This window comes from Rattus norvegicus, chromosome 14, assembly GCF_021556685.1.
Source record: "Rattus norvegicus strain SHRSP/BbbUtx chromosome 14, alternate assembly SHRSP_T2T, whole genome shotgun sequence".
Lineage (NCBI taxonomy): Eukaryota > Metazoa > Chordata > Mammalia > Rodentia > Muridae > Rattus > Rattus norvegicus.
Genome location: NC_141547.1, coordinates 63,268,678 through 63,282,001, shown reverse-complemented (window position 1 = coordinate 63,282,001; position 13,324 = coordinate 63,268,678). Strand labels below are relative to the sequence as shown.

Sequence of the window (13,324 nt, the reverse complement as noted above, 5' to 3'; positions counted from 1 at the left end):
ATTCTACAATATAGCTGGAAATATACTTCCACTACCACCAGCAGTGTGTTAGCCATGTTGACTACATAGTTAAGCTGAGTGTCAGTATATCATGACTGTACATAGATCAACACACTTAGAATCCTTGAGACAGTTATTAGCTCCTTCCTCTGGAAACTTGCAACTAATTAGTAATAGGGCTGGGACCCAACTCAAGACCTTAGGATAGAGGGATCATCTTGGTTCTCAAATTCCTCATCACTGTGCCCTGTTGGCTAATGCTACAGACTCTAAATTCTTATACAGTTAGCACTTCAGTATTAAATTTGCCAGGCAATATATCATAATTCTCAGGGTGTCATCCTTAAATGTTCCCTACCACCAAGATCGTTACTGAGTAGTGTTTGTATTTTGCTAGTAGGATCTTTTGGCTTCTTCCACCTTCTTGCCTATAAAGAACGCCTATCTTTAATATTAAAACAATCCTATAAATTTTTTTATCTAGATTGTATAAATATACTTCTTATTAAAAGTGTATTTCCTTTAAGTTTTAAATGGAGTTTATACAATGAAGACTGCCATTCATTTTTCCCTATGTTTCAACCATGTCATTCCTCTTGTCTTTACCTTTTCTTGGCTTCCTAGCAGCTTAACCTCAAATTATACCAGACAAAATTCTGGGTAGAGTATGAGAACAGTAGTTAACAGAACTCATATCCCTTCAAAATTATACTTGTTTTATATACTAACTTCAGAGTCTCCTTTAAAATCCCAAAACTAAAGCTAATCAGATAACCAAAACAGATACCGAATGAAAAGGAAATTACCTAAATCTCTAAATCTCCATGTTCTGCTTCATCAACAGAACCTTAAAGAATTTTAGAAGGTCCTTATTATATCTTCACCTTCTCTTAATTTTGCTAAACATTCATCAAGATTCTTATAGTCACAAGTTTCACATTCCTCTGTTGCCGATTTGACTTCCTCAGAGTAAGTGGAGAAGGGAAGAACCCACCAAGTTCCACATACAAGGCAAGCATAGGAGACAGACTCAAATTCTATCCCAAATTTGTAGCTCCACTAAACAAGACATTAAAAATCCCACCTTTGATTATTGTCCACAATAATCTAGTTCTTTAATAACTTAAAGTAATCTGGCATAAAATGCTTATATGTTTGTTCAATGCTTAAAAGTTTTATTACTCACAAAGTAACTGTGGTACTTCCTCAAGCAAAAAACTTTTAAGTGCATGACATGGTCAGGAAGCTCAGGCAGAACTCATTTCTAGGCAATCCTAATCTATAGATATAAAGCAAAAACCAGGACAGGTAGGGCTATAGAAACCCTATCACATGTGCACATACACAACAGAGAGAGCCATACATTGTTCTGATAAACACATATATGCCATGGTTAGCCATGCTCAAACCGACACACACATTACATATTTAAAGGATTAAAAGCTAACCTTTCCCTTAAGGGAACAAAAAAATTGGGGGTGGGGGTTATCCCATATGCCTAGAATTCTGGCACCCTGTACCTCAATCTTTCTATTTGCTTCATTCAACTGGATCGTAGACTGAAAATGCCGACTACACAAAACTGAAATATGGCTCACTGGTAGATCACTTGCCTAGCAAGCATGAGGTCCTGGGTTAGACTCCACACTGTCACCAAGAAACCAACTTCTCCATCAAACGTGAATTATTCTTCCATATAAATATGATCTGCTTCAGCTATCTGAAACTTTGTATTTATATTTGCTCTTGATAGACATAAACCAGATTAATTTCTTACTACTATATATTGTCTAATACATAAAACATTGTTCAATGGCTAAAGTACTGAGTATTTCTTGATAAATAGCTGGATTCCCTCAACATCAAACTACTTCTATTGTTCAGCTGTTATCACCTCAACTACCAGTAATATTATCTACAAAGTCAACTCCAAAATATTTTTTCTACAGATTAAACTGTTCCCTTTCCAAAGTCATTTGTTCCCTGAAAATAAACTAAGAAATGTTCTATGATTTGTTACAACTCATACCAAGAAATTCTTCAATCCATAGCAATGGTATTACACATCAACGTCTTGTTCCAAACATCACGATGAATCATGATGCTCTGACATGACTGTCACAATGGCATTTATCCTTAACCCACTAGTTTTCAGACTGGACTGTTTCTTTAGATTCCTTAATGCTATGTCTGATCTCCATGTCGACTAATTTGTACAAGGTCAAATCCTCTGCCAACAGTACAATACCTAATGTAGAATTTAATGCATCTCAAACATTGAAAATATATTATGGATACCATATAGGACCAATTTTAAAGACACAAATGTAGCTTCGAACTGTCTGTCTATATTCTGAGATGTTCAAGAAAAAAAATCTTTAAAATTTAGTCTCCTCTACTATCCTTTTGTATTAAAAGTTTGACTATTTGATGAATATGTAAACACTTTAATTTCTAGATAGAAAAATAGTTAATGCAGGGTAAGGACCTGTCTATACATGCATTCTTCCTACTCAATACACAACTGACCTTCAGTTTAAAAGCTTTGCCAGTTTTTACTCTCTGGGTTTTCAGTGAGTTAATGCAAATATATCCAGGTACTTTTACAACACTTCTTAGTGAAGTCACCCTATCAATTAAAACTACCACTAACACTCTTACTACTAAGAGTTGCATTACAATTTTTCTTTCCTTGAAGGAAATAAAACACATACCCATTTCCAAGTCCATTAACAATGCCAGGTTAGTTTTAGAGGATGGTAAACAGATTGTAGAATACCAACAAGCTTAGTTTATCTAGAATAAGTTTTAAAGCTTTAATTACAAGATCCATCTTTTGAAAGTCCATCCTTCCTCTACTTCTACCAGATACACTATTAATATGGTTTGTAATTTTCTCAAAAATCCACACTGCTTTATTCCCTTTACTGTAGCTTACCGAGAAAATATGGTACATAATCAAATATTGAAAAGATACTCCTTGTAGAGATGAGGAAAAATCTATTCTTTATTTTCAAGTTCTTGATATCTACATCTTATAGAGTAATAAAAAAGCTGATTTTATGCAATATAGTCATTATACTGTAATTTCAAATCACAGATGTTATCACCTTAAGTTTTATATTCAATGAAAATGAAGATACAAGCCAAAAATACATTCCTTAAAAGTAAAAAACATAAGCTGATTAGTATTTTAAAGTTGAACTTCTATTAAAAAATTATGAAGTTCAAATGAAACCCAAGAACTTAAAAAAAGTGAAATATAAGCTAAAAAGTTAACAGGCTATCTTAATTAAAAAACTGCCTTTTCAGTTATAAATTTTAAGAGACACACTAAATATTCAAAAACAAAAATATGTACTACTTAAGATCAATGCTCAGATATGGATGAACCAAGAGCCTAAGGATGGTGGATACAGAACCTCATACTATGCTACTGTACCATTTTTCCTAATCCAATCAATCTCATTCATCTTACCACAGGGCATTTCCACACCACAGGTTCACATCACTGACCATGTATTCCAGGTTTGTTTTTTATAACACACTTGAAAACTGCACTGTGACCAAGTTATTTCTAAAACTGACTAATGTCCTATAAATGTGAATACATAAAAGCAAGAGGAGAAAGTAAGATTTGTTGGACAGCAATTATCACTAGTTAAGCAGAATGTAACTGTAAGACCCAGAAAACAACTATATAAATTAAGTTACAAGGCTCAAAATGGTCACAGAAGCAGGATCTTGAGATGGTATAAATACTTTATTACAGAACAAGATTCTTCCATGAGCTCACACATAGCAAAAACTACACAATTTTCCTTACCCATAAATAAATCACATCCCTCCCACATATCATCTGTTCTAAACATAACTTTTACTAACATTTTTACCCTTTATTACATTTAAATGAACAATCTAAAACACCACACTTTATGCTATTATTAACATTTTACACAGGATATAGCACCACATAACTAAACTGAAACAGAATTTCTTTCTTTTTTTTTTTTTTCCTTTTTCTTTTTTTCGGAGCTGGGGACCGAAGCCAGGGCCTTGCGTTTGCTAGGCAAGCGCTCTACCACTGAGCAAAATCCCCAACCCATGAAACAGAATTTCTACTGAAAAGCTAAATATACTATCATCAAGAAAAAACACTGACAAAAATCACCTGGCATGTCTATTTCATTGTATTTTAAAGCTGGCAATTCCATTAGTAAAAGTCCTTAACTAATGAAAAAAAACAAACCAAACCTATAATTAGAGTAGTATCCACTTTAAAGATAGAGTACTTACTTAAGAATGGTTTTTGCACTACTGCAGTCTTCAAATCGAATGGAGTATCCAACTTCCTGGCCTAACATCACGTCCATCTCATCAGCAACTCTCTGAGCCACACTCATTGCAGCCACTCTCCTGGGCTGTGTACAGGCAACTCCCCTTTTGGGTCCTGGCAAGGATCGCATATACTCCACACACCACTGTGGTATCTATGAAATGATTTCACATTTAAATTATCTGTACCCTACCCACATACAAACTATATGTATCTAATACTTTATCTTACTGTAATTATTTAAAACAAAATTCAATTATGCAAAGTTGTTATGACTCGGGTTACACTAACGCGAGCACTCTAAGCCAGAAGGGCTCATGGACAACAGGGATGTAACATAATTACACTCCTGGGAAGACAAGATCCACTCAGAGGTGCTCAGTGTGCTCCGCAGTACAGCTGCACCATTAGTATTTCTAAGCAATGGAAAAACATCCAATTTAAATTCTATCCTTGAAAGAATTTTAAGTCTCAGAAGTAAAATACAGCAATGTATACTTTTGAAAATCACATTCTTAATTATAAAAATGTAGGCACAAGTATCATATAAATTGCAATCCATCAAAACGTCATTATAACCCTGTTAACTTTTCTCTCAGGAGCAGTATTATGCACAGTAACAGTACCTTAGATAACATCTTAACTAGTTAAGTTCTCAAAATCACCACCTTCAAGTTCAAAGGGACTGAGAACAGCCAAGGGGAAAAGAGAAAAGAAAATCTGAAGCTCAAGGTGGTCACTATGGTGACCAATTACAATATGCAGACATGAAGGGCTTCTCTCATAGTTTGGTTCTCTAGTCATTTAACGGAAAAGATAGGAAGATGTAAATGTTCACAACCTTAAGAATCCTCAGCTATAAGTACCTCGATCTGTCTCATCAAGGATTCTGAAATCTGAAACATTCTAATACTAAGGTATGTACAGGGCTTGGATCTCAGTGCTTACATGACGACATCTGATGAGAAATGTTGGCTGATACACTGTTATATATAATTTAGTTAATTACTTTTGCAATTTGACTAGCTCATGCATAAAAACAAATAACTCAAAGGGGAGACAATTATACTGTTTCTCCAAAGAAAATAGTGTATGTTTTTCAAGGGCCTAAATGAAGAAAACTACTAACTAACACTATCTTCCTAGTTCTGGAAACCAACAGAACCATAGTGCTTTTCTAGGAAAGCTTTAAGGATCTACCTTCATTTCACCAACCCTGCTCCAAAAGAAAAGGAAAGTAAAATAAAATCAAACAATGTGAAATTAGAAGCACTGACTAGCAGATTAAAGGAAGTTAGTCCTTAATTCTTAAAACTGTTCAGATTTAAAAAAAAATCCATTCTAATGAAATGAATGACTTAACTTCATTTTATTTGGCAGATCTCAAACTTTTAAAAGTTCTTTATACTCTTAAAATAACTAATGAGAAAGTAATAGATTTACATATTAATTCCTAATGAAACCCATCTTGTATAAACTTGCATTTTCACCCCACAAAAAATAATTTTTTCAAACTAAACCTTTCTAGTAGGATGTATTTTACATATTCTCAATTCTGATGTCCAACCTGATAGACAGCACTTAGTTCTCTTTATGTCTGTCCATCTGCACAATGCAAACTACCTTCAATGTGGCTATTAATAAAGCATGAAAAATACATATGGTTTGACTTTCCAAAAATATTAACAAAGATTGTCAATAGCATCTGAAATAGTTTAAAAATTCTACTGGCATTGATAGAGCCACATTCTCATGAATTTTTTTTTAAAAAGACATTAAATTTAAAAGTTAAGGGTTTGTTTGATACAGGGTGTCTCTCTGTAGACAAAGCTGCCCTCAACATGCTGAAATTAAAAGTGTCACTATCCACAGCTAAAAGTTTGAGTTATTAACATAAAGTTGTCCCTCAATTAAATCTTTTAATATTTTTGGTTGCTAGAATATCAAAATGTCTCTATGAAATACTCAGTTTTGATCTGTAGAACATAATTTAAAAAAATCCTAAGCCAGACACAGTGGTCCACATCTAAGGTTCAGCAGGCAAGAGGATAGCAAAACTAGAAGCCTAAATAGACTGAATAGCAAGATCCTTTCTTTAAAATAAAAAAAACGGGGGTGGGGGGGGGGACACCCTGAACATAGAGCTCAATGGTAGAGTACCTGCTTTAGCAGCATGTTCAATTAGAAATGTGTACCCTACATTCATAAAAATGAATGAATAAGTCAAAAAAGCCTTTCATCTTTACATATTAAAATGGGCAATTATTAAGTTGATTTCAGTATTTTCCTGTGTTTTAGAAATATTCTACCATACCCAACAACTTTTGTAATCAAAATGAGACTCTTCTCTGATGGCTTCCCAAGTGTCTATTAAATCCACAATTACTACTAAATTCAAGTTCAGGGATATAACCAAACAGCTGACGGGTGCTCCATGAGGAAAGGACTATTTGGCTACATGTAGTACGAGTGCAATAAATCTAGACATTTCAAAAATCTACAAACATACTTGTCCCTGAAGTTACTGAACAAAGCCTAAGGTTGGTATGTCAGCTCAGTGAGTTAAAGGCACTGGCCATTAAGCCTTACAATTTGAGTTCAATCCTCAATACCCATAGGATGAACAGTAACTCTCCTAAGTTATTCTGATTGACACATATGTGCTTTGGCATGGGTGTACCCATACACAAACATTCACACATAAATAGATGCAGTAGTGTAAAAAATTATAAAAATAGGCTGCACCACCTATCAACAAGATCAAGTAATGGCTTGTTCATGTTTAAAACCTTTGAGCACCCGATGAGCCCCCTTTAACAGTGTTTAGTACTACAACCCTGGAAGCAGATGGATGCAGGTCACAACCATACTTTGTACCTTGCAGCATTTCTAATCATTTTCTTCTTGTGAGACAGGATCTCATTATAGAAAACTGACCTCGAATTCGGAAACTTGCCTACCTGATTCCTAAATGCTAGAAAAGATTTGCATTATCATAACTGGCAATTTCAACTTTTTTTACACTGTTCACATAATTCGAAATATTTTAACAAATACTTGGAGTAGAAACAACTACTTCAATTGTTCAGGTTTCTCTACTCAAGCACTCAAAAATAAACTTTGTATTTCTAACTCTGTATTGTCTTAGGGTTAAAATGTGTTGAAAATTATTCCTGCCGTACCTACAAGATGAGACCATACCAGTTATTTTCCTATGTGGACTCAGAAAAACCTGAACACTCTATTTGAATCACACCCTTAAAGTTACTAAAGAGTGCTCATCAAAGGACTCTCCAAGGTACTCTATAAGACAAGACAACTGGAAATGAGTTGACAGACAATGGAAAGGACTACCAAGAACCAATCAGCACATTTAGTTTGAACATGAACGTATTTACCATGGTCTTTAACAACTCACCTGTGTTGTTTTACCAGACCCAGTCTCACCAACCAGTACAAATGACTGATGTCTAACAAGAATATCTGTAAATCTATCCTTGTATTCCCAAACAGGGAGCTGAAGACGTTTCTTTAGAATATCATAATATCGAGGAGTATGGGGCAGGTTGGTAAATGGATTAATACACTGTGGAAGTGATGTGTGTCCTGCATGTCCGGTGTGTGTTGAATGGGCAGAATGTGTAGAATGTGTTGAATGAGCGGAGTGGGTTGAATGAGCGGAATGAGAAGCTTTTAAAGGTGGCAATCCAGCACTGATAAGCATAGCATTGGTGGAAGCTCTCAATTCCTTTTCCTTTTCTTTCTCCCTCTCCCGTTCTCTGTCTCCTCTATCACGTTCTCGGTCTCGATCTTTAGATCGGTCCTCTCTATCCCGATCTCGTTCCCGGTCTTTCCTAGAAATACAAAAATTTAGAAATCAGAGTGATTTTAAACACATATCTCAATTAGTTATTAGAAATTATGACCAGATTCTTCACATACCAGCATAATCATCCTTTACTAGACTAAGTCTCTAGTTTCATCCTTCTAAAACCTTAAGCATAGCAACACTAAGAACTGACCCATAGCCTATTGAAATGGCTCAGCTCCCAAGTCTGACCACCTTAATTCAATACCCAGGACATAGCCTCAACACAAAATGCAATGTAATTAAAAAACACTTGAAGCTGGGTATAATAGCATACATCTTTAAGAACCCAACACTTGGAAAACAGAGGAAAGTGATCTCTGTGAGTTCCTTGTAAATCTATGAACCTGGATCAATCAAAATGAAATGTAATAAAATTAAAAACTTTCATAAAATACAGAGTTGTTTTAAAAACTAAGAAATTCAGAAAAGTCAATTACTTTTCTAAACTTATTTTTAAGCAGTCATTTCTGGTATCTACTACAAATATTCCTAGTGGAGTAATTTTAAGATAATTTATAATAGAAGACAAACAATATGGCTTTGAGTTGCATCTAAAGGTGGTCTGAGTAGTTAGTGATAGAAGGAACCTGTTTACTCATTCATTCAAACTTTACTTCAGACCAATTCCTTAAGTTCCCATAAGGTTTTGGGACCCAGACTAAAATAATGAGGCATTTTGGAGATGAGACAGAAATAAACCCCTAACTAAACCTGTCATTGCTCTTTACTTACAACACATAAAAGTCCATTTCTTGGGACCTAAGTCTCAATACAGCAGAGCAAGGAAGAGCACTCACTCTCCACAGTCTGATGGGGGAGTAACAGTAAAGACCTTAAACAGAACACAGCTAAAATGCTAACTAAACACAGTACTGTGTGAAAATGGTTCAGCCACAGCTGTGGTAAACTTTATCCAATCTTTTTTGTCTTGGTCAAGGTTTCTATTCCTGCCCAAACATCATGACCAAGAAGTAAGTTGGGGAGGAAAGGGTTTATTCAGCTTACACAATTCACATTGCTGTTCATCATCAAAGGAAGTCAGGACTGGAACTCACACAAGGCAAGAAGCAGGAGCTGATGCAGAGGCCATGGAGAGATGTTACTTATTGGCTTGCTTCCCCTGGCTTGCTCAGCTTCCTCTCTTATAAAACCCAAGACCACCAGCCCAGGGATGGCACCACCCACAATGGCCTGGGTCCTCCCGGCTTGATCACTAGTTGAGAAAATGACTTACAGCTGGGTCTAATGGAGGCATTCCTCAACTGAGGCTCCTTTCTCTGTGATAACTCCAGTTTGTGTCAAGTTGACACAAAAAACCAGCCAGTACATTATTCTTAAAATATGAGATTCTATTCCACATAATCTTAAGAGTGAAGAAAAGCCTCACTAGCCTGTGACTTCTCTTCTATTCTAATGTCCAGGCACACACTTGGGAGCCAGAGGTGAGTTTGAGGCCAGCCTGGTATACAGACAGTTCCAGGACATCCAGAGCAACACAGAGAAACCTTATCTAAAAAGACCAAAACCAACCACCTCCTCTCCCCCCTCAACCAACAAAACAAAACAAAACATCCCAACCCCCACCCTCACACAAAACTAAATAAAGTCTCACAAGCCAACCAAAACCCAATTCACCTGCAGCTTCATTACTACAGTAGAGAAAAAAATACAATGAAAAAAACACAAAGATTTGCTAATCAGTGAAGTGAAAATTTAAATTAAAAAAGAGGGGCATGACAACCACAAATGTTGCAATACACGCGAAGGCCTAAGACTCACTTTATCTGCAAAATGGGAACTTTCACTACAAAAGTTTTGTTCATAAAAATTCTCTAGTTGAAACAATGCTTTTAATTTTAAAGAAAATAAAAACAATCCCAATGTGGTGGTTAAAACACGTTAGTCCCAGTACTCTGGAGGCAGAAGCAGGCTGATCTCTGTGAGCATGGTCTACAGAGTGAGTTTCTAATAGCCAGGGCTATGTAGAGATGCTGCCTCTTTTTAAAAAGAAATGATGGACGGACGGATGGACAGACAGAAAAGTGCTCTAAATAGCACTTTAGTTTACACTGACAATTATCGAGAACAGCGTTTCCTTGCTCACGTGCAAGCTATGGTTTTTGAAATGGAACTAAAAACATTTAATAAGCTAATAATGTAATGCTGCCTGGAATATCTGAAATGCACCAGGCAAATACTGGTTACTACTGATGTTCCATTTAAATTGTACTTGGAATAATAACGGGCACTAATATACTGCGCTAAAAAGGATGGAAACTAGTCATCTACTTCAGATATTTTATATAAACACTACTAAGCATGGGCATTAATATGTATACATATCTATAGAAAAAAAACCCAGGAAAGCACTTAATATCAATGAGCAAGACAAGAGATATGCCTTACAACTGGAGTACTGCACAAATAGGCCCCAAATTCCAAGAGCTCAGATATTACATTTTGTATTTAAGAATAAGTATGGTCTCCAAAGATGGAAATAATGATTTGGAGTAACTTACTGCTCTTTTCTTTATACCTTAAAGTGTGAAAATTTCTTGCTCACTGCATCTTATTTAATTTCAGCTACCACAGGATTGTAGTGAAACACACTTCTACCTACAAAGAATCATAATTATTGAGTTTCGATCAGGAATACTAAGAACCATTAGAATAAAAATGTCCTCAGATTTTCAGAGCTGGTGAGATGGTTCAGAGTGAAAAACTGAGTTGACCCCTGGGGCCAGCATGGTCAAGAGGAAGTATCTAATTCCATGTTTTCTTCTGCTTGCCACAAGCAGTGGTCATACACCCAAACACACAAAAGTGTGCTGGAATGGAGACAACAGGGTCTGGTGACAGCTGGGGTGACAAAATGAACAAGCCTATGCTGTCAAATACACTAAACAGGAGCAAAAAGGAAGGAAAAGAGGGAGGGAGGGAGGAGAGGAGGGACAGAATCCCTGGCAGTCAAAAGTGCCTTCAAACTAAGTGAGGAAGAGAAAATCAATAGATACCAAGCACAAATACTGTATAAACTCATTGCTAAAGAAAATCAGTTCTATAAGAAAAAGTACTCAAAACACTTACGAAACAGCAACAACTGCCCTCCAGAATCTCTAGAAATTAAGGAATTACTCTTCAACTGAACTCTCCTGTACTTACTGACAAATATTAAATACTCAGAGAAAACATGAAGCTACCATGATACACCCAAAGTCCATTTTACCAATGTTATACATTAGCAAGAGAAATCACCATGATCACTGTGATCAATGTGGAGCCACTAATCGAAATAAATGCACTGAGTAGTGAACACACACACACAAAAACACTGAAAAGAACTATCTCAGAGTGACCTCTAAGTGGGAAATTAGTTGCATCTTAGCCAAATGTGACAATCACTACACTTTATCAATCCAATAAGAATGGCATTATGACAGGTGGTAATGTTTAACTACAGTTTTATGTTTCATGTTGAGAAAAGGAGATTTCTAGATGCCACTGTAAAGTATGGAAAAGATCACTGTAATGTTGCTCTCCCTTGGAGAATAATCATGAGCTGTATTTCTACCTAAGAACTGACTGAGCTCAAATATGAACGCTTGGAATTTTTGCTTGCGGGAATAGCTAGCTGTCTTGGGATGTTGTATTATTACAATGCTTAGTATTACAAGCTTTAAAAAAAAAACTACAGAATCAAAACATAACAAACCTACTTTCCATATTCAATATTTCAATCTAAGGAGAGCATCAGAACACATCCTATCCTGACCTATACCTCCCATTGGTAGTTAGAAAGCAAGCCCAAAAGACTTAAAATCTCAAGAGACCACACATCTGACTTGACAGCTAGTGTCACAGGACGTAAGAAAATGATAAAAGCATACAACAGTTTTGGACATTCGGACTTCTGTGTTATATTTTTTTAACTAACCAAACAGATCTCTGTACTGCCAAAGTATAAACATACAGTTAATTAAAATGGAAGGGTAGGAATATAAGCTAAAGTACATTTTAAGTATGAACTGTGACAGAAAAGCTGGAAAATGATAATACAACTGCTTACATGCTAAATGCCCCGTCTTTGCAAAAGTCTAGGAAAAGGAACCAAACTGCCAGACCAAGAATCGGTGTAAGCATTCCTCAATCTGCACGTGGGTGTTGTTTGTTCAAACACGCTTAAGATCACTTTTTGAAAAGTGCGTCCAAAGTCGGGAGGAGATAGAAATAACTTACAGAGCGGAGGGAGATTACGTATTTTCACAGGCCTACCCCACTGATGCTTAGCAAGGCCGGTTTTTAAGCAAAGCAGGAAATAAAGGAGATGGCGGGAGGGCAAGCAGAGGGCGGAAGTTGGCAACGGCCTCTTCTGAAGTGCCTCAATGGAAGGAGGCCGTCCGTCTCCCGCCAAACAGTGCGCCCCGAGGTCGGCTGGTCTTTATCCCCAAGTAGACAGCTCCCGCCGCCGCCCGGGGCCGCTCAAGGGGCAGTGCCCTTGGCCACCCCATTCCGGACACTCTCCCCGGCTGCGGGCCTCACGCGAGCACCGAGGCCTCGCGGCCCGCTCCTCACGCCCGCCGCCCGCGGCCTCGTGGCCACCACAGGCCTCTCACCCTGACCGCACACACTCGGCCCGCGCCCCAGCCGGCCGATGGCAGACAAAGACTCGGCTGCCGGGCCTGCTCCCCGCCACAAGCCAACAAAGCCCGAGCCGCGACTGCGCACCCGGCCTGTCTTACCCATCGGTCCCCGCACGCTTCTTGCCGGAGGGGTAATCCTCCCCCAGGTCCAACCGATGCCTCTTGGACATCTTCGCACTCCCAGAGCGGACGCTTAGGAAGGAAGGAAGAAGAGAGACTCCAGCAGCCGGATCCACACAGAAGAGGCCCGCTGCTCAACTCGCAGGGACCCCCACCCCTCCCGCCACCACAGACCGCTCCGTGCGGCCCGAACCAGGAGCTAAAATGGCGGCCACGACGAGGGCAGGGCCTGCGCGCGCGCCGCCGCGGCGGGCGTGCCGGCGTGGTGCGCGCGCACGCCGCCCGGAGGCGGGAACTCCCGTCCCGCCCGATGTGCCATTGGCTGAATGGCTCTGCGCCCCGCGGGCTCCTCCCCTC

The 13,324-nt window shown here is 38.0% G+C and overlaps 1 protein-coding gene across 2 annotated transcripts in view; it reads right to left on the bottom strand.

Annotated features, from left to right (window-relative positions):
- Dhx15 (DEAH-box helicase 15) overlaps nt 1-13,185 on the bottom strand; it is a 37,951-nt gene extending 24,766 nt beyond the window's left edge. Inside the window, exons 1-3 of one of the 2 annotated variants that reach the window (XR_015636538.1) lie at nt 12,947-13,176; nt 7,755-8,190; nt 4,297-4,490 (exon numbers count right to left, since the gene is read on the bottom strand). Coding sequence is in view for 1 of the 2 variants with exons in the window: in NM_001191597.1 (NP_001178526.1) it covers nt 4,297-4,490; nt 7,755-8,190; nt 12,947-13,017 (701 nt within the window). In the remaining variant the exon portion in view is untranslated. Of the gene's footprint in view, nt 1-4,296; nt 4,491-7,754; nt 8,191-12,946 lie in introns of both variants that reach the window. The other variant, NM_001191597.1, reaches the window with a different exon arrangement.
- Nucleotides 13,186-13,324: the final 139 nt, after the last annotated feature.